The sequence below is a fragment of the Pristis pectinata genome, chromosome 9 (assembly GCF_009764475.1).
Source record: "Pristis pectinata isolate sPriPec2 chromosome 9, sPriPec2.1.pri, whole genome shotgun sequence".
Taxonomy (NCBI): domain Eukaryota; kingdom Metazoa; phylum Chordata; class Chondrichthyes; order Rhinopristiformes; family Pristidae; genus Pristis; species Pristis pectinata.
This window is the reverse complement of record NC_067413.1, coordinates 691,280-705,274: the sequence shown is the minus strand read 5'-3', so window position 1 is coordinate 705,274 and position 13,995 is coordinate 691,280. Positions and strand designations below refer to the sequence as shown.

Sequence of the window (13,995 nt, the reverse complement as noted above, 5' to 3'; positions counted from 1 at the left end):
ATTCAGAATTGGCTCGCCCATAGAAGACAGAGGGTGGTGGCAGGTGGAGCGTATTCTACCTGGAGGTCAGTGACCAGTGGTGTTCCACAGGGATCTGTTCTGGGACCCCTGCTCTTTGTGATTTTCATAAATGTCTTGGATGAGGATGTGGAAGGGTGGGTTAGTAAGTTTGCTGATGATACAAAGGTTGGTGGTGTTGTGGGTAGTGTAGAAGGTTGCTGTAGATTACAACAGGACATTGATAGAATGCAGACCTGGGCTGAGAAGTGGCAGATGGAGTTCAACCCGGATAAGTGTGAAGTGATACACTTTGGAAGATCGAATTTGAAGGCAGAATACAAGATTAATGGCAGGACTCTTAGCAGTGTGGAGGAACAGAAGGATCTTGGCGTCCACGTCCATAGATTCCTCAAGGTTGCCGTGCAAGTTGATAGGGTTGTCAAGAAGGCGTATGGAATTTTGGCCTTCATTAGTCGGGGGATTGAGTTCAAGAGCCATGAGATGATGTTGCAGCTCCATAGAACTCTGGTTAGACCACACTTGGGAGTATTGTGTTCAGTTCTGGTCGCCTCATTATAGGAAGGATGTGGAAGCTTTAGAGAGGGTGCAGAGGAGATTTACCAGGATGCTGCCTGGATTGGAGAGCATGTCTTATGAGGATAGGTTGAGCAAGCTAGGGCTTTTTGGAGAGAAGGAGGATGAGAGGTGACTTGATAGAGGTGTACAAGATGATAAGAGGCATAGATCGAGTGGACAGTCAGAGACTTTTTTCCAGGGTGACAATGGCTAACACGAGGTGATTGGTGGAAGGTATAAGGGTGATGTCAGGGGTAAGTTTTTTTTTACACAGAGAGCGGTGGGTGTGTTGAACGCACTGCCAGCAGAGGTTGTGGGGGCAGATACATTTGGGACATTTAAGAGACTCTTAGACACATGAATGATAGAGAAATGGAGGGCTGTGTGGGAAGGAAGGGTTAGATAGAACTTAGAGCAGGATAAAATGTTGGCACAACATTGTGGGCCGAAAGGCCTGTACCGTGCTGTAGTGTTCTATGTTCTATCTTTTTATCTTCTATCTCCATGTTACAGGCAGCTGCCTCTGTTGTATCTCCAGTGTTACAGGCAGCTCTGCCTGTTGTACCTCCATGTTACAGGCAGCCCCGCCTGTTGTATCTCTGTGCTACAGGCAGTTGTGCCTGTTCTCACTTCCACCAAGGGTGAACATTCCCTGTATTCTCTCACAGATCCCGATTGGGCGAGTTTGAACCTCGGAGCCTTGATCTGTATAGAATGTTCTGGCATCCACCGGAACCTGGGCACTCACCTGTCACGGGTGCGTTCATTGGACCTGGACGACTGGCCAGTCGAACTGATCATGGTGATGACTGGGATCGGGAATGCCATGGCGAACAGTGTGTGGGAGGATTCGATGCAGGGGCTGATTAAACCCAACCAGGACAGCAGCAGGTAAGGCCCTGGTCCCCGGTGCAGGGAAAGCTTGTGTCTTGGGCCCTGAGAGTGTGTCTGGATATGTGATCGGTGTGTGTGTGTGTGTGTGTGTGTGTGTGTGTGTGTGTGTGTGTGTGTGTGTGTGTGTGTGTGTGTGTGTGTGTGTGTATACACACAGTGAGGTGTAACTCCTGGCAGTGGGAGCAGTTTCCTGTGGAAAGGCTGGAGGACTGTGTTCTTCCACTGTTGTTATTGGTGGGGAGTTAATGTGCAGACACTGGAAACCTGAAATAAATACAGAAAATGTTGGGCGGCATCTGTGGAGGGAGAAGCCGAGTGAACAAGGCCGGAACATTGGCAGTTTGCAAATTGTCAGGCACCAGCTCTGAGTCTGAAGGTGTTTGGGAGATGGTGGCTGGGGCTCTGCAGTTCCCTGCCTCCCTCCCCTCAGTGACCGATGGACCAACTGGTTTAACCACCCTAACTGCAGCTGGTCCTTCTGGTACCTGCTCACCTGTGTGTGTGTGTGTGTGTGTGTGTGTGTGTGTGTGTGTGTGTGCACGTGCACGTGTGTGTGTGTGTGCACGTGCGCATGTGTGTGTGTGCACGTGCACGCGTGTGTACATGCGTGTGCGTGCGCGCGTGTGCGTGCGTGCATGTGCGTGTGTGCATGTGTGTGCGTGTGTGTGCGCGCGTGCGTGTGTGTGTGTGCGCGCACGTGTGTGTGTGTGCGCGCGCGTGTGTGTGTGTGCGTGTGCACATGTGTGCGCCTCCCTTTGGGGAGACTCCAGCAGCATCTTGCTCCTCAGTGACTGGTGTAAAGTCCACAATGAGTACATTTCCTTTTTGCCTCTGACCAGCCTTCCCACTCCGTTTTCTACCAATCTCCACGTCACTCACGTGTGGAATATTCCAGTTTGCAGAGGCAGAGGCATGTGGTTGTAGTTCAGGGTTGGCCGTAGACCCTGTTCCTGAGTCAGTGGCACTGAGTGCTCTGCAGTTTGCACACAGTGCCCTTGTGCTGCTGCTCTCCCTGTCGTACTGACAGAAACCTTTCAGGTCTTCCAAACACAAACTGATCAGATACTCCTCTGAGGCGTTGACTGCCTCTCTGTCCCATGTTCACCCCCTCCCTTCCTGGTGCTCAGTGGGGTGGGTTCTGGGTGTTGGATGGTAACCCTCTCACCTCACAGCCAGCTGTGGCTGAAGGGGACGTCCCCAGTACCACCACGCATGGTCCGTGCTGATGTTGTCGGTGTGGCTCATAGCCTGAGGACTGGTTCGTACATCTGAGTTCCACCCTGTCCCAGCACCCTGTCGGTGGGTCCACACGGAGTTAACCGTCAGTGAGATCTGCAGTGTCGCCAGGGGCAGCTTGGTCAGTTTAAGCCTCAAGAACTGCTCTCATAAAGGCCTGGTCCCATTAATCTTATCTGTGGCAAATCAATAAAGCTAGCTGTCTGAGTGAAGAGGTGGCAGAGACCTGTCAGGCTGAGTACCCGTTGCCGTGATGCTGAGGGCTGGCACCAAGCCAGGGAAGCCTTCCCTCCCACTGGAGGCTCAGTCCTTCCCTCCCGCTGGAGGCTCAGTCCTTCCCTCCCGCTGGAGGCTCAGTCCTTCCCTCCCTCCAGCTGGTGTGCAGCCGGCCCGCTCCTCACTGCTCCTTTCTGCATTGGGTTTGGGATGAGAAGAGGCAGTGAAAGGTTTCCTCAAAACTAACGCACGACCTGCTTCCCTGTGTAGTCAGTTCCTGCAGCCACAAACAATGACTGCTCACTCTCCTCATTTCTTGCCGCTGAGTCTCACCTTTGTGAATCATGCACGGGAAGCCCCAGAACCCCCACATCGCCAGGCTCCACTCTCTCAACATTCACACGGTATCATTAACGTTCCCTCCATGATCAAACCTTCCACACTCCCCCCACCCCCCCACAGTCCCATATCCGTGTAGCCTCCCAATGCCTCCTCACAGTGAATGTTCCAACACCCCCTTTGTGTCAGCAACAACCAACCTTCATGCCATGATGTACATCATTTATATAAACGGGAGAGTTGTGGTCCCAGCACCGATCCCGGGGCACATTACTTGGCAGCCAAAGGAACACTCATTCATGCCAACCGGCTGTTCCCTGCAGCCAGCCGATCTTCTGCCGCACGGATACGTTGCTCCGACACCGAGATTTTCCATGGTGTGGCACCTTATCAAATGTCTTGGGTGAAGTTGGGAGACGGAGGTAGGAGGTTATCTATCTGCTTCCCCCGATCCTCACCCTGTCCGGTGGGGATCTGCTTCCCCCGATCCTCACCCTGTCCGGTGGGGATCTGCCTCCCCCGATCCTCACCCTGTCCGGTGGGGATCTGCTTCCCCCGATCCTCACTATGTCCGGTGGGGATCTGCTTCCCCCGATCCTCACCCTGTCCGGTGGGGATCTGCTTCCCCCGATCCTTCCCCCTGTCTGGAACATCAGCTGCAAACAAACAAGAAACGGATGGTTTTTACATGAGAATAAAAACTAATGAGGCGATTTTTAATGAGTTAAAGCAGGGAACCTTGTAAATGCATTAAAATGCCAGGAGCTTGCACGGTCAGGCATTTGACTGCTTTTACATTCAGTTTTGAGTGATTGCTCGTCAGCTCTTTATATTCAGAGAGTTCTGAGCACGGTGAGGGAACACGTGTTCTACATGCCCAGGGTTCCTGCAGCCAAACCAACAGGTGGTCCAAGTGGTCCTTCAGGACAAACTTCCAGCACTAGGTGAGGCTAGCGCAGATCCCAGCGCTGCTTCCCGGGGTTAGGGGAGGAAAAGGTCTGTAAGAAGCAGAACCGGGAGTTGGCCATTCCGCACTCAAGCTCGTTCCAACCTTCCACAACATCCAGCCCACGTTTTACCTCAGCACCACCCTCTGCCCGAACCTCATCGCCCTTCATCTGTGGGACGTCCATCCTGAGTATCCTCAGTGACACTGTCTCCACAGCCCCCTTCAGCCAGAGTCCCTGATCACACCTACTGAGAAGCTTAGAGGGGACACCAGCCAGGGTTCCTGCCCTGCCCACTGCTTGTCACCCTGCTGCATTGTGTGTGGGCTAAAGGCTGGTCCTTGTGTGTTGCTGCTCTGTCCCTGAGAAGGAAAGTTGGCGCTTGGTGAATTGCTTCTGTGATGCTGGAGTTGGACATTTCCCCACAAAGTGTGAGGTGTCAGGGAAGGCCAGGGGGCAGGTTTATTGATCCTGGTGGCAAGGATCTGGCAGCCAAAAGGTTAATTGGTGCTGAGTAAATGAGAAGTGTTGGTATAATTTCACTGCAACCTCTAATGCAGATTGAAGCACAGTCGCTTTAATTATCGGAGAGGTTTCACTGTATTCCCCTGACAGGTGTAATTAACTGCAGGGAATGTTGTTGGTTTGTGTGGATGCCAGAGACCCTGTCTGCCCCACTACATTAGTCTTGCCCTCCTCATTAATCTCCTCACCTCTGCTCTCCGCTCTCTGTACAATATTGCTCGCCATCTCTCATCCTTTACAGCTGTCCTATCAGGTGTCGCTGCGCTCTCGGCCCCCTGGGCTAGGCAGTAAACAGTTCTGATCAGCAACCTCCACTTTGTCTCACAACTGATTTTCTGACCTGTCTCCTTGCGGGTGTGTCTGGTAATGAGGTCTGCGCCGTTAACCCTGTCCTGCCGGTCTCCAGGTTCCCTGCACTCCTCAGTGGTGGCCCTGCATCCTGACGTATCCACGGAGAGGCCTGCGTTCTGGGGAATGGAGCAGTGCAGGTCCCAGAGAGGGAGAGGATGGGGATCCCAGAGAGGGAGAGGATGGGGGTCCCAGGGAAGGAGTGGGGTGGGGGTCCCAGAGAGGGATGGGGGTCCCAGAGAGGGATGGAGGTCCCAGTGAATGAGGGGGTGGAGGTTCCAGAGAGGAAGAGGGATGGGGGTCCCAGAGAGGGATGGGCGTCCCAGAGAGGGAGTGGGGTGGCATGGGGTCAGTGAGAGGGATGGAGTTTCCTGGACCATGCAGGGCAATGTGTTTGAAATCGGTCAAGGAAGGGAGGAAAGGTAACAGGGGCATGAGGGAGGAGCTGGCCAGAGTTGACTGGAAGGGGACCCAGCAGGGATGACGGTACAGCAGCAATGGCAGGAGTTTCTGGGAGTAATTCGGAAGATGCAGGATCAGTTCATCCCAAAGAAGAAGCAGCTTTCTAAAGGGAGGATGAGGCAACCGTGGCTGACGAGGGAAGTCAAAGACTGCATAAAAGCAAAAGAGAGGGCAGAGAATATTGCAAAAATTAGTAGGAAGCTGGAGGATTGAGAAGCTCTTAAAAACTAACAGAAGGCAACTAAAAAGCAATAAGGGGAGAAAAGATGAAATATGAAGGTGAGCTGGCCAATAATATAACAGAGGAGACCAAAAGTTTTCTCAGATATATGAAGAGTAAAAGAGAGGCAAGAGTGGACATCAGACCATGGAAAATGATGCTGGAGAGGTAGTAATGGGGAACAAAGAATTGGCGGATGAACTGAATAAGTATTTTGCTTCACTGTGGAAGACACCAGTAACTTGCCAGAAATTCGAGAGAGTCAGGGGACAGAAGTGAGTGTAGTCACTATTACTAAGGAGAAGGTGCTTGGGAAGCTGAAAGGTCTGAAGGTGGATAAGTCACCTGGACCGGATGGCCTGCACCCCAGGGTTCTGAAAGAGGCAGCTGAAGAGATTGTAGCGGCATTAGTGGTGATCGTTCAAGAATCACTAGAGTCAGGAACGGTTCCGGAGGACTGGAAAATCGTAAATGTTACTGCAATGTTTAAGAAGGGAGGGAGGCAAAAGCCAGGAAATTATAGGCCAGGAGCCTGACCTCAGTGGTTGGTAAAATGTCAGAGTCCATTATTAAGGATGAAATTTCGAGGTTCTTGGAAGTACCTGATAACATAGACCAAAGTCAGCATGGTTTCCTTTAGGGGAAATCTTGCCTGACAAATCTGTTGGAGTTCTGTGAGGAAGTAACAGGCAGGATGGACAAAGGAGAGTCAGTGGACGTTGTTTACTTGGATTTTCAGAAGGCCTTCAACAAGGTGCCACACATGAGGCTGCTAAACAGGATAGGAGCCCACGGTATTTCAGGAAAGGTACCAGCATGGGTAGAAGATTGGCTGACTGGCAGAAGGCAAAGAGTGGGAATAAAAGGGGCCTTTTTCTGGTTGGCTGCCAGTAACTCGAGGTGTTCCGCAGGGGTCGGTGTTGGGTCTGCTACTTTTCACGTTATATGTGATGAGCTGGGTGACGGAATTGTTGGCTTTGTGGCCAAGTTTGCGGATGATACAAAGACAGGTGGAGGGGCAGGTAGTGTTGAGGGAGCAGGGAGTCTGCAGAAGGACTTGGACAGGTTGGGAGAATGGACAAAGAAGGAGGTTGACGGGTGCTTGATTAGTGAGGGTATCAAAGGTTATGGGGAGAAGGCAGGTGAATGGGATTGAGAGGGAAAAATAAATCAGCCATGATCAAATGGCGGAGCAGACTCGATGGGCCGAATGGCCTCATTCTGCTCCTATGTCTTATTATGGTCATAGCATAGAAACACAGTTCACAAGAAAAACATAAATGAATTATAAACTATACATAATCTTCACAAGAAAGAACACAATTAGAACAAAAACTCAAAGAGCATTGCAGTGCAAACTGGTCCCAGTGTTGCTGTACTGAGGTAGTGATTAGGGTTGTGCCGGTTGGTTCAGGAACTGAATGGTTGAAGGGAAGTAGCTGTTCCTGAACCTGGTGGTGTGGGACTTGAGGCTTCGGTACCTCCTGCCCGACAGGAGCTGCCTGGAGATGAACCTTGTCTGTGTGAGCCGATCCCCTCACGTTGTCACTCACTCATGGACCAAGTCTCACACCACACACCCTCAGCCCTCCGCCGATTACACACGATTAATGTTTGGTTAAATGTTAATCTATGGTTTCTTCTCGCTCCCTCCCTGAGCCACGTTAATTAATCTGCTTCTGTTCTGCATCCTGCCTTTTCACTCTGCTCCCTTTACCTCTCACCTTGTTAATTTAATTACCTAGCCCTTCACCTGGTCACCTTGTATTACTAATGAGATCTGTGCTACGGACACACTCGGAGACTCATTAATCCTCAGGAGCCCAGCGAGCAGGGCACGTAGTAGTTCTGTAATTCTTTCACGTGTGTTGTGTTATATCCACAGGGACTCGCCCCATTTCGAAACTCTCACTGGGGGAGGGGTCCCACGCACACCGACTGTCACTCCCCCTCAGCCAGACCCTTTCCCTCTGTCTCACTGACCTCATACAGTGACTGTGTGGTAATGATCTACGGTGTGCTGCAGGGGGAAGGGGGGAGCCACAACATCGTTACTGTTCAACAGCAACTCGATAAGTTGTTGGGAGCCCTGGGAAGAGGCAGGGGAGAGACTGGCTGCATTGTTCTTTCATAGAGCTGGCATGCACTTGATGGGTTGAATGGCCTGCTTCCTTTAACCATTCTGTGATTGACCCCAGGCTGGGATTCTGAACCCACCCACCTCCACTCCAAATCCTCAGCCCTCCACCCACCGTTGTTCCAACCCTCTGCCGACCAAATGTGCCCCCAACCCTGACCCACTCCACCCCCTGCCACACCCCACCCCAACCCACCCCCCACCCAACCCCGCTCCACCCCACCCCCTGCCACACCCCACCCCAACCCACCCCCCACCCAACCCCGCTCCACCCCACCCCCTGCCACACCCCACCCCAACCCACCCCCCACCCAACCCCGCTCCACCCCACCCCCTGCCACACCCCACCCCAACCCACCCCCCACCCAACCCCGCTCCACCCCACCCCCTGCCACACCCCACCCAACCCCGCTCCACCCCACCCCCTGCCACACCCCACCCCAACCCACCCCCCACCCAACCCCGCTCCACCCCACCCCCTGCCACAGTCTGCCCCGCCCCATCCTGCCCCGCCCCAACCCACCCCGCCCCACCCCCAACCCCGCCCCATCCTGCCCCACCCCCACCCACCCCGCCCCACCCCCAACCCCGCCCCATCCTGCCCCGCCCCAACCCACCCCGCCCCACCCCCAACCCCGCCCCATCCTGCCCCACCCCCACCCACCCCCAACCCCGCCCCATCCTGCCCCACCCCCACCCACCCCGCCACACCCCACGCTGCCCCAGCCCCCAACTCAACCACACCCTGCCCTCCCCACCCCGCCACACCCCGTTCCAACCCCACCCCATCCCCGACCCCTGCCACCCCCGCCCCACCCCCCAACCCCACCCCATCCTGTCCCGCCCCACCCCACCACCCGCCACACCCCCCACCCCCGCCCCACCCCCAACCCCACCCCATCCCCGACCCCTGCCACCCCCCGCCCCACCCCCCAACCCCACCCCATCCTGTCCCGCCCCACCCCACCACCCGCCACACCCCCCGCCCCATCCCCATCCCCATCCCCCCACACCCCGCCCCACCCCCAGCCCCACCCCAACCCCAACCCCACCCAATCCCGCCCCATCCTGCCGTGCCCCCACCCCCCACCACACCCCTCCCCACCCCACCCCCTGCCACACCCCGCCCCACCCCAAACCGCCTGATCCTGTGCTGTACTGACCACAGGGCCTGATCCTGTGCTGTACTGATCCACCTTCCGTGTTCTGTGTAAGGCAGAAACATTCACAGCCACCATCAGCGTGCTGTGGATCCATCTCACCCCTCTGGATATTGGGGACGTCCCAGGAGACAGGTTCAGGCCAGTGTCACTCACCCTGTGTCACGTGAAGCAGCTGAGGACACCGGACACACCAGGTACTGTGGGGTCTGGTGACATCCCAGTGGTAGCACTGAGGACTGTGCCTCCAACCACCCTGTTCCAGTACAGGGTCAACACTGGCATCCCCCTCAGTGAGGAGAACTGCCCAGGTAGGTCCTGTTCAAAAAGAGCAGGACCAATGACCAATCCAATCCAGCCAGTTACCCCCCCACCTCTCGGTCAGTCTCCTCTTGGCCGTCAGCAGAGTGCCAGGAGCTGTCGTCAACAGTTTGCCTGGCAGCTCGGACTCACCAGTGACCTGTTCACCAGTTCTCCTGACTCCGTCACCGGCTGGGACCAAACATGGGTCAAAGAGCTGGGATCCAGAGCAGAGGTGAGAGTGAGTGCTCAGCATCAGGGGAAGGTGACTGGGTGTGGCACCAAGGAGCCGGTGGGCATCAAAGGGTTAAACACCAGCGCTGGAGCCAGGCCTGACACAGGGGATGGTGGATGTGGTTGTTGCAGCTCAGTCACCCCAGCCTGGGTTCCTCGGGGCAGTGTCCTGCACCCAACCATCTTCAGCTGCTCCATCAGTGACCTTGCATCATATGGTCAGAGGTGAGAAGGTTGCTGATGGTCGTACAATGTCCAGTTGTGCAGTTGCTTGGCAAATGAAGCAGCTCATGTTGGTATTGGTTTATTACTGTCACTTGTACTGAGCTGCAGTGAAAAACTTGTCCTGCACACCGATCGTACAGATCAATTCATTACACAGTGCATCGAGGTAGGACAGGGTAAAAACAATACAGAATGCAGAATAAAGTGTAACAGCTGCAGGGCAATGCAGTGCAGGCAGACAATAAAGTGCAAGGCCATAATGAGGTAGATTGTGAGGGTAAGGGTCCATCTATCATATAACGGAACCATTCAATAGTCTTATCACCGTGGGCTAGAAGCTGTCCTTGAGCCTGGTGGTATGTGCCCTCAGGCCCCTGTACCTTCTGCCTGATGGGAGGGGGGAGAAGAGAGAATGACTCGGGTGCGTGGGGTCTTTGATTATGTTGGCTTCTTCACCAAGGCAGCGAGAGGTCCAGGCAGAAGGCAGTGAGAGGTACAGATGTATATCTGACCCAGGCAGGGTTCAGGCACAGGCTGAAGTAACATTCCTGCCATCACCAGCACACAGTGGCTGCACTGTGCACCGTTTACACAATGCACTGCAGTTATTCACCCAACAAACTCCGACAGCACCTCCCAAACCACCACCTCTCTCACCAACAGTGATGAGGGCAGCCGGTGCAGGGGAATCCCTGTTTCCCTCTGAACTGTACATTTTAAACGCTCCAAGTTTGAACTTTTAAACAGATTGGCAGACAGCACGGGGGATGGAGACTGTGGAGGGCTGTGTGTGTAACAGTGCTCTGCTGGGACATCTATAGTACGCTGCATGTTCCTGCATGTGCATTTGGGATGTGTATGTCGCCAGCGAATCTGTAGACTTCTAACACTTGTTAGTCCTTGGCTCTTCCCTTGCACTTGACGTAGTCTATCAAATCTGATCAGTTATTGAATGATTTAGGTGGAAACTTCACTAAGACTGCGGAGTATCTTGTGTTATCGATCGGGCTGCTTAGCATCAGTGATTGGCTGAGTCTCGGCATAGCAGGTGAGGGCTTCACGGAGCTGGCAGCAGCTCAGTCTCGGGAGCAGCGAGTCCCTGTGGGCTACTGGTAACGTACACTCACAGTCTCATTCCAATTCCATTCACATTAAAAAGCTCATAGCAAAGAGGGCAGCAACGGAAAGTGATTTGTGTTTCCCTATTAAAATGTGTTAGGAACTAATTAATCAGTAGTTATGGCACTTCCCAAAACCCAGCCTTTGGAATGACTCCAGTCAGCGAAGTGAAGCTTGATATTAATTCTAATTATAGGCTCCCTTTAGCTGAGGGCTGTGTGCTGCCGGAGTTACAGGCTGGACCCTTAAAGGGACAGTAATCAAAAAGCAAACAGTTGCAAATGCTGGCAATGTGAAATAGTTTGGACAACTCCGGCAAGGTCTGTGTAGAAAGGAATAGGGTTAACATCTCAGCTAAGTCACCTTCCATCAGAGCTGGGACAAGCTTGTTTTACTTTGCACGAGGTGGGAGAGGGGAAGAGCAGAGGGAACTGCGGCCGGTTAATGCAACAGGTTGGTGACTCTCCCGGGAATCCCCGCAGGCTGGCTGTTCCTGATCCGAAGATTGGGTTCTGTTCTCCGGGCTCCTGCCCTCAGATCCGACTAAATGTGGTTAGATCCTGTACGGACCCTGTCGTGGGTACCCATCCTGCCAATGGATGTGGGGGGTTGTGCAGAGGGAGCAATGGGCCTTCTCTGCTGAGGTGGAGGGGATGAAGTTGGCCTCAGAGATGAAGTGGAGGGCAGTGATCACTGCTGCTTCACTGTCCGTGAGCTGTGTGTCGGGTGTGAGGTGGGGATGTCCAAACACCTTTCCCCTCCGGTGTCCAGAGGTGTGTTGGTGCACGCAGTCCAGCACCTTGCTGCCCTGTGAGATGTGCAAGTGGTGCACATGTTCCAGGTGAACCTTCACTGGCGGGGGCAGTGGTGCGGAGCGGGCGCAGGGGTGCAGAGTGGGGGTGGGGATGCGGGGTGGGGGAGGGGGTGCGGAGTGGGGGAGGGGTGCGGAGTGGGGGAGGGGATGCGGGGTGGGGGCAGGGGTGTAGAGCAGGGGAGGGGGTGTGGAGTGGGGGCGGCGGTGCAAGCCCGTTGTTTTAAAACACAGTGTAAGGCCATTTTCTGGGTCCCTGCCATGTTCTGGATACCCTGCCGTGTTCTGTGTACCTCTGCCGTGTTCTGGATACCCTGCCATGTTCTGTGTACCCTGCCGTGTTCTGGATACCCTGCCGTGTTCTGTGTACCTCTGCCATGTTCTGTGTACCCTGCCGTGTTCTGTGTACCCTGCCGTGTTCTGGACACCCTGCTGTGTTCTGGGTACCCTGCCATGTTCTGGATACCCTGCCGTGTTCTGTGTACCTCTGCCATGTTCTGTGTACCCTGCCGTGTTCTGGGTACCCTGCCGTGTTCTGGATACCCTGCCATGTGTGAGCCCAGCAGAGGACAGTCCTGGCCTACACAACCTCTCCTTGTAACTCTGGCCCCCATTGGTACAGGTAGGTTGTTTCATGATAAGTAAAGAGTGACTGGTGAGTGGGATGTGTGGGAACAAGCAGGAGGAGAGCGAGTGACCAACTCCTGCTCCCATCTCACAGATATCACTGGTGACCGGGCTCAGGAATGGGTACAGACTCCCTCCCTGAAGGCCATCACTGAGGTGGCTGGCTTAGTGAGACAACCACAGCCGTCCCAAGCTGCCCTGCTGGAGTTTTTTCTTCCTTCTCTGGCAGAGCTGATCCCTGGTGTTCCTTCGTGTCTGGCCCTTCATCTGGCAGACTTGGCAACGTATCCTCGGCAGCCTGCTGTGCTGTGTCCTGAAAGGGTTAATTATGTAATGACATTGATAAGTGGAAGGGTGGTCTCGGAGGGGCTGTGTGTTGTGAGGCAGTATCAGGCCAAGCCTCTGTCAGTCACTCATTCAGACAACAGGACAAGCAGCCTGGCGTCTGTAAACCTTATCAGTGAATGCAGAGGGTCAGAGGTTGGCTGAGCACTGAGCATGCTCCTGCATGGCCATCATTCAGTGTATTGATTCCATTTGTGAGACAGATCCTGATGGATAAGAGTTATGAAGCGAGATGGATTTCTTTTTGTCAACAGTGACTTGGACAGTGTGGGTGTATTATTCTGCCCGATCGATTCTGCGCTCCCTTGGGCGGTTAACAGCGGGAGGCTTTGTGAGTGGCACCTCGAACGCACGAGACAAGTGCCGTGCGGACTTGGAAGCTGCTGATAAAATGCTCAGCTCCGCTTTGTCAGGGTGATGGCGGAGATCACACCGCCACACTCCACTCAATCACTGACCTTTACAGCCTCTCCAAGTTTAACTCCTCTTTGTCATTGCCTCCCAAACATCAGGGCCAATGAAGACGCCCGTGGTACCGGCAGTCCTGGGGGCTGAGACCACCACAGCAGCACCGTCCCCGGCACATGCCCCTCTCAACCGTCACCGTCAGACCAGGGGGTCTCCCTGCTTCAGTGAGGAGTGTGGGAGGGCGTGCCGGGAGCACCAGGCATGTCCACCCGGTGAAGCCGCCACCCAGGACAATACCGTGCCCCGAACAGCGAGTTACTGAGCGAATCCTGAGTCCATCCAATCAGATGAAAGCTCTGCAGTCCGCCAACATCGCTGTGAACGGTGGGACAATGAAACATCTAACGGGAAAAGGTGGGCAGGGACGTCTCCAATCTCAGCGATGCTCACTCCCAGCGTGTGTGTGCTGGAGACATGGAGCACCACAGGGCCTGATCCTGTGCTGTACTGACCACAGGGCCTGATCCTGTGCTGTACTGATCTACCTTCTGTGTTCTGTGTAAGGCAGAAACATTCACAGCTGCATTCAGCATGCTGTGGATCCATCTCACCCCTCCGGAGATTGGGGACATCCCAGGAGACAGGTTCAGGCCAGTGTCACTCGCCCTGTGTCACATGAACCAGCTGAGGACACCGGACAAACCAGGTACTGTGGGGCCTGGTGACATCCCAGTTGTGGCACTGAGGACGTGTGTCCCAGGGCGAGCTGTGCCTCCAACCACCCTGTTCCAGTACAGGGTCAACACTGGCAACCCCCCCCCCCCCCCCCCGGGGGGAGAACTGCTCAGGTAGGTCCTGTTCACAAA

The 13,995-nt window shown here is 54.5% G+C and overlaps 1 protein-coding gene across 5 annotated transcripts in view; it reads left to right on the top strand.

The window, feature by feature from the left end:
• The window catches only part of agap3 (ArfGAP with GTPase domain, ankyrin repeat and PH domain 3), a 432,488-nt gene that overhangs the window by 406,880 nt on the left and 11,613 nt on the right, over positions 1 to 13,995 (top strand). For 4 of the 5 annotated variants that reach the window (XM_052023939.1, XM_052023938.1, XM_052023940.1 and 1 more), the window contains exon 14: positions 1,245 to 1,467. In XM_052023939.1, the coding sequence (XP_051879899.1) occupies positions 1,245 to 1,467 (223 nt within the window). Of the gene's footprint in view, positions 1 to 1,244; positions 1,468 to 13,995 lie in introns of those variants that run through there. The other variant, XM_052023941.1, reaches the window with a different exon arrangement.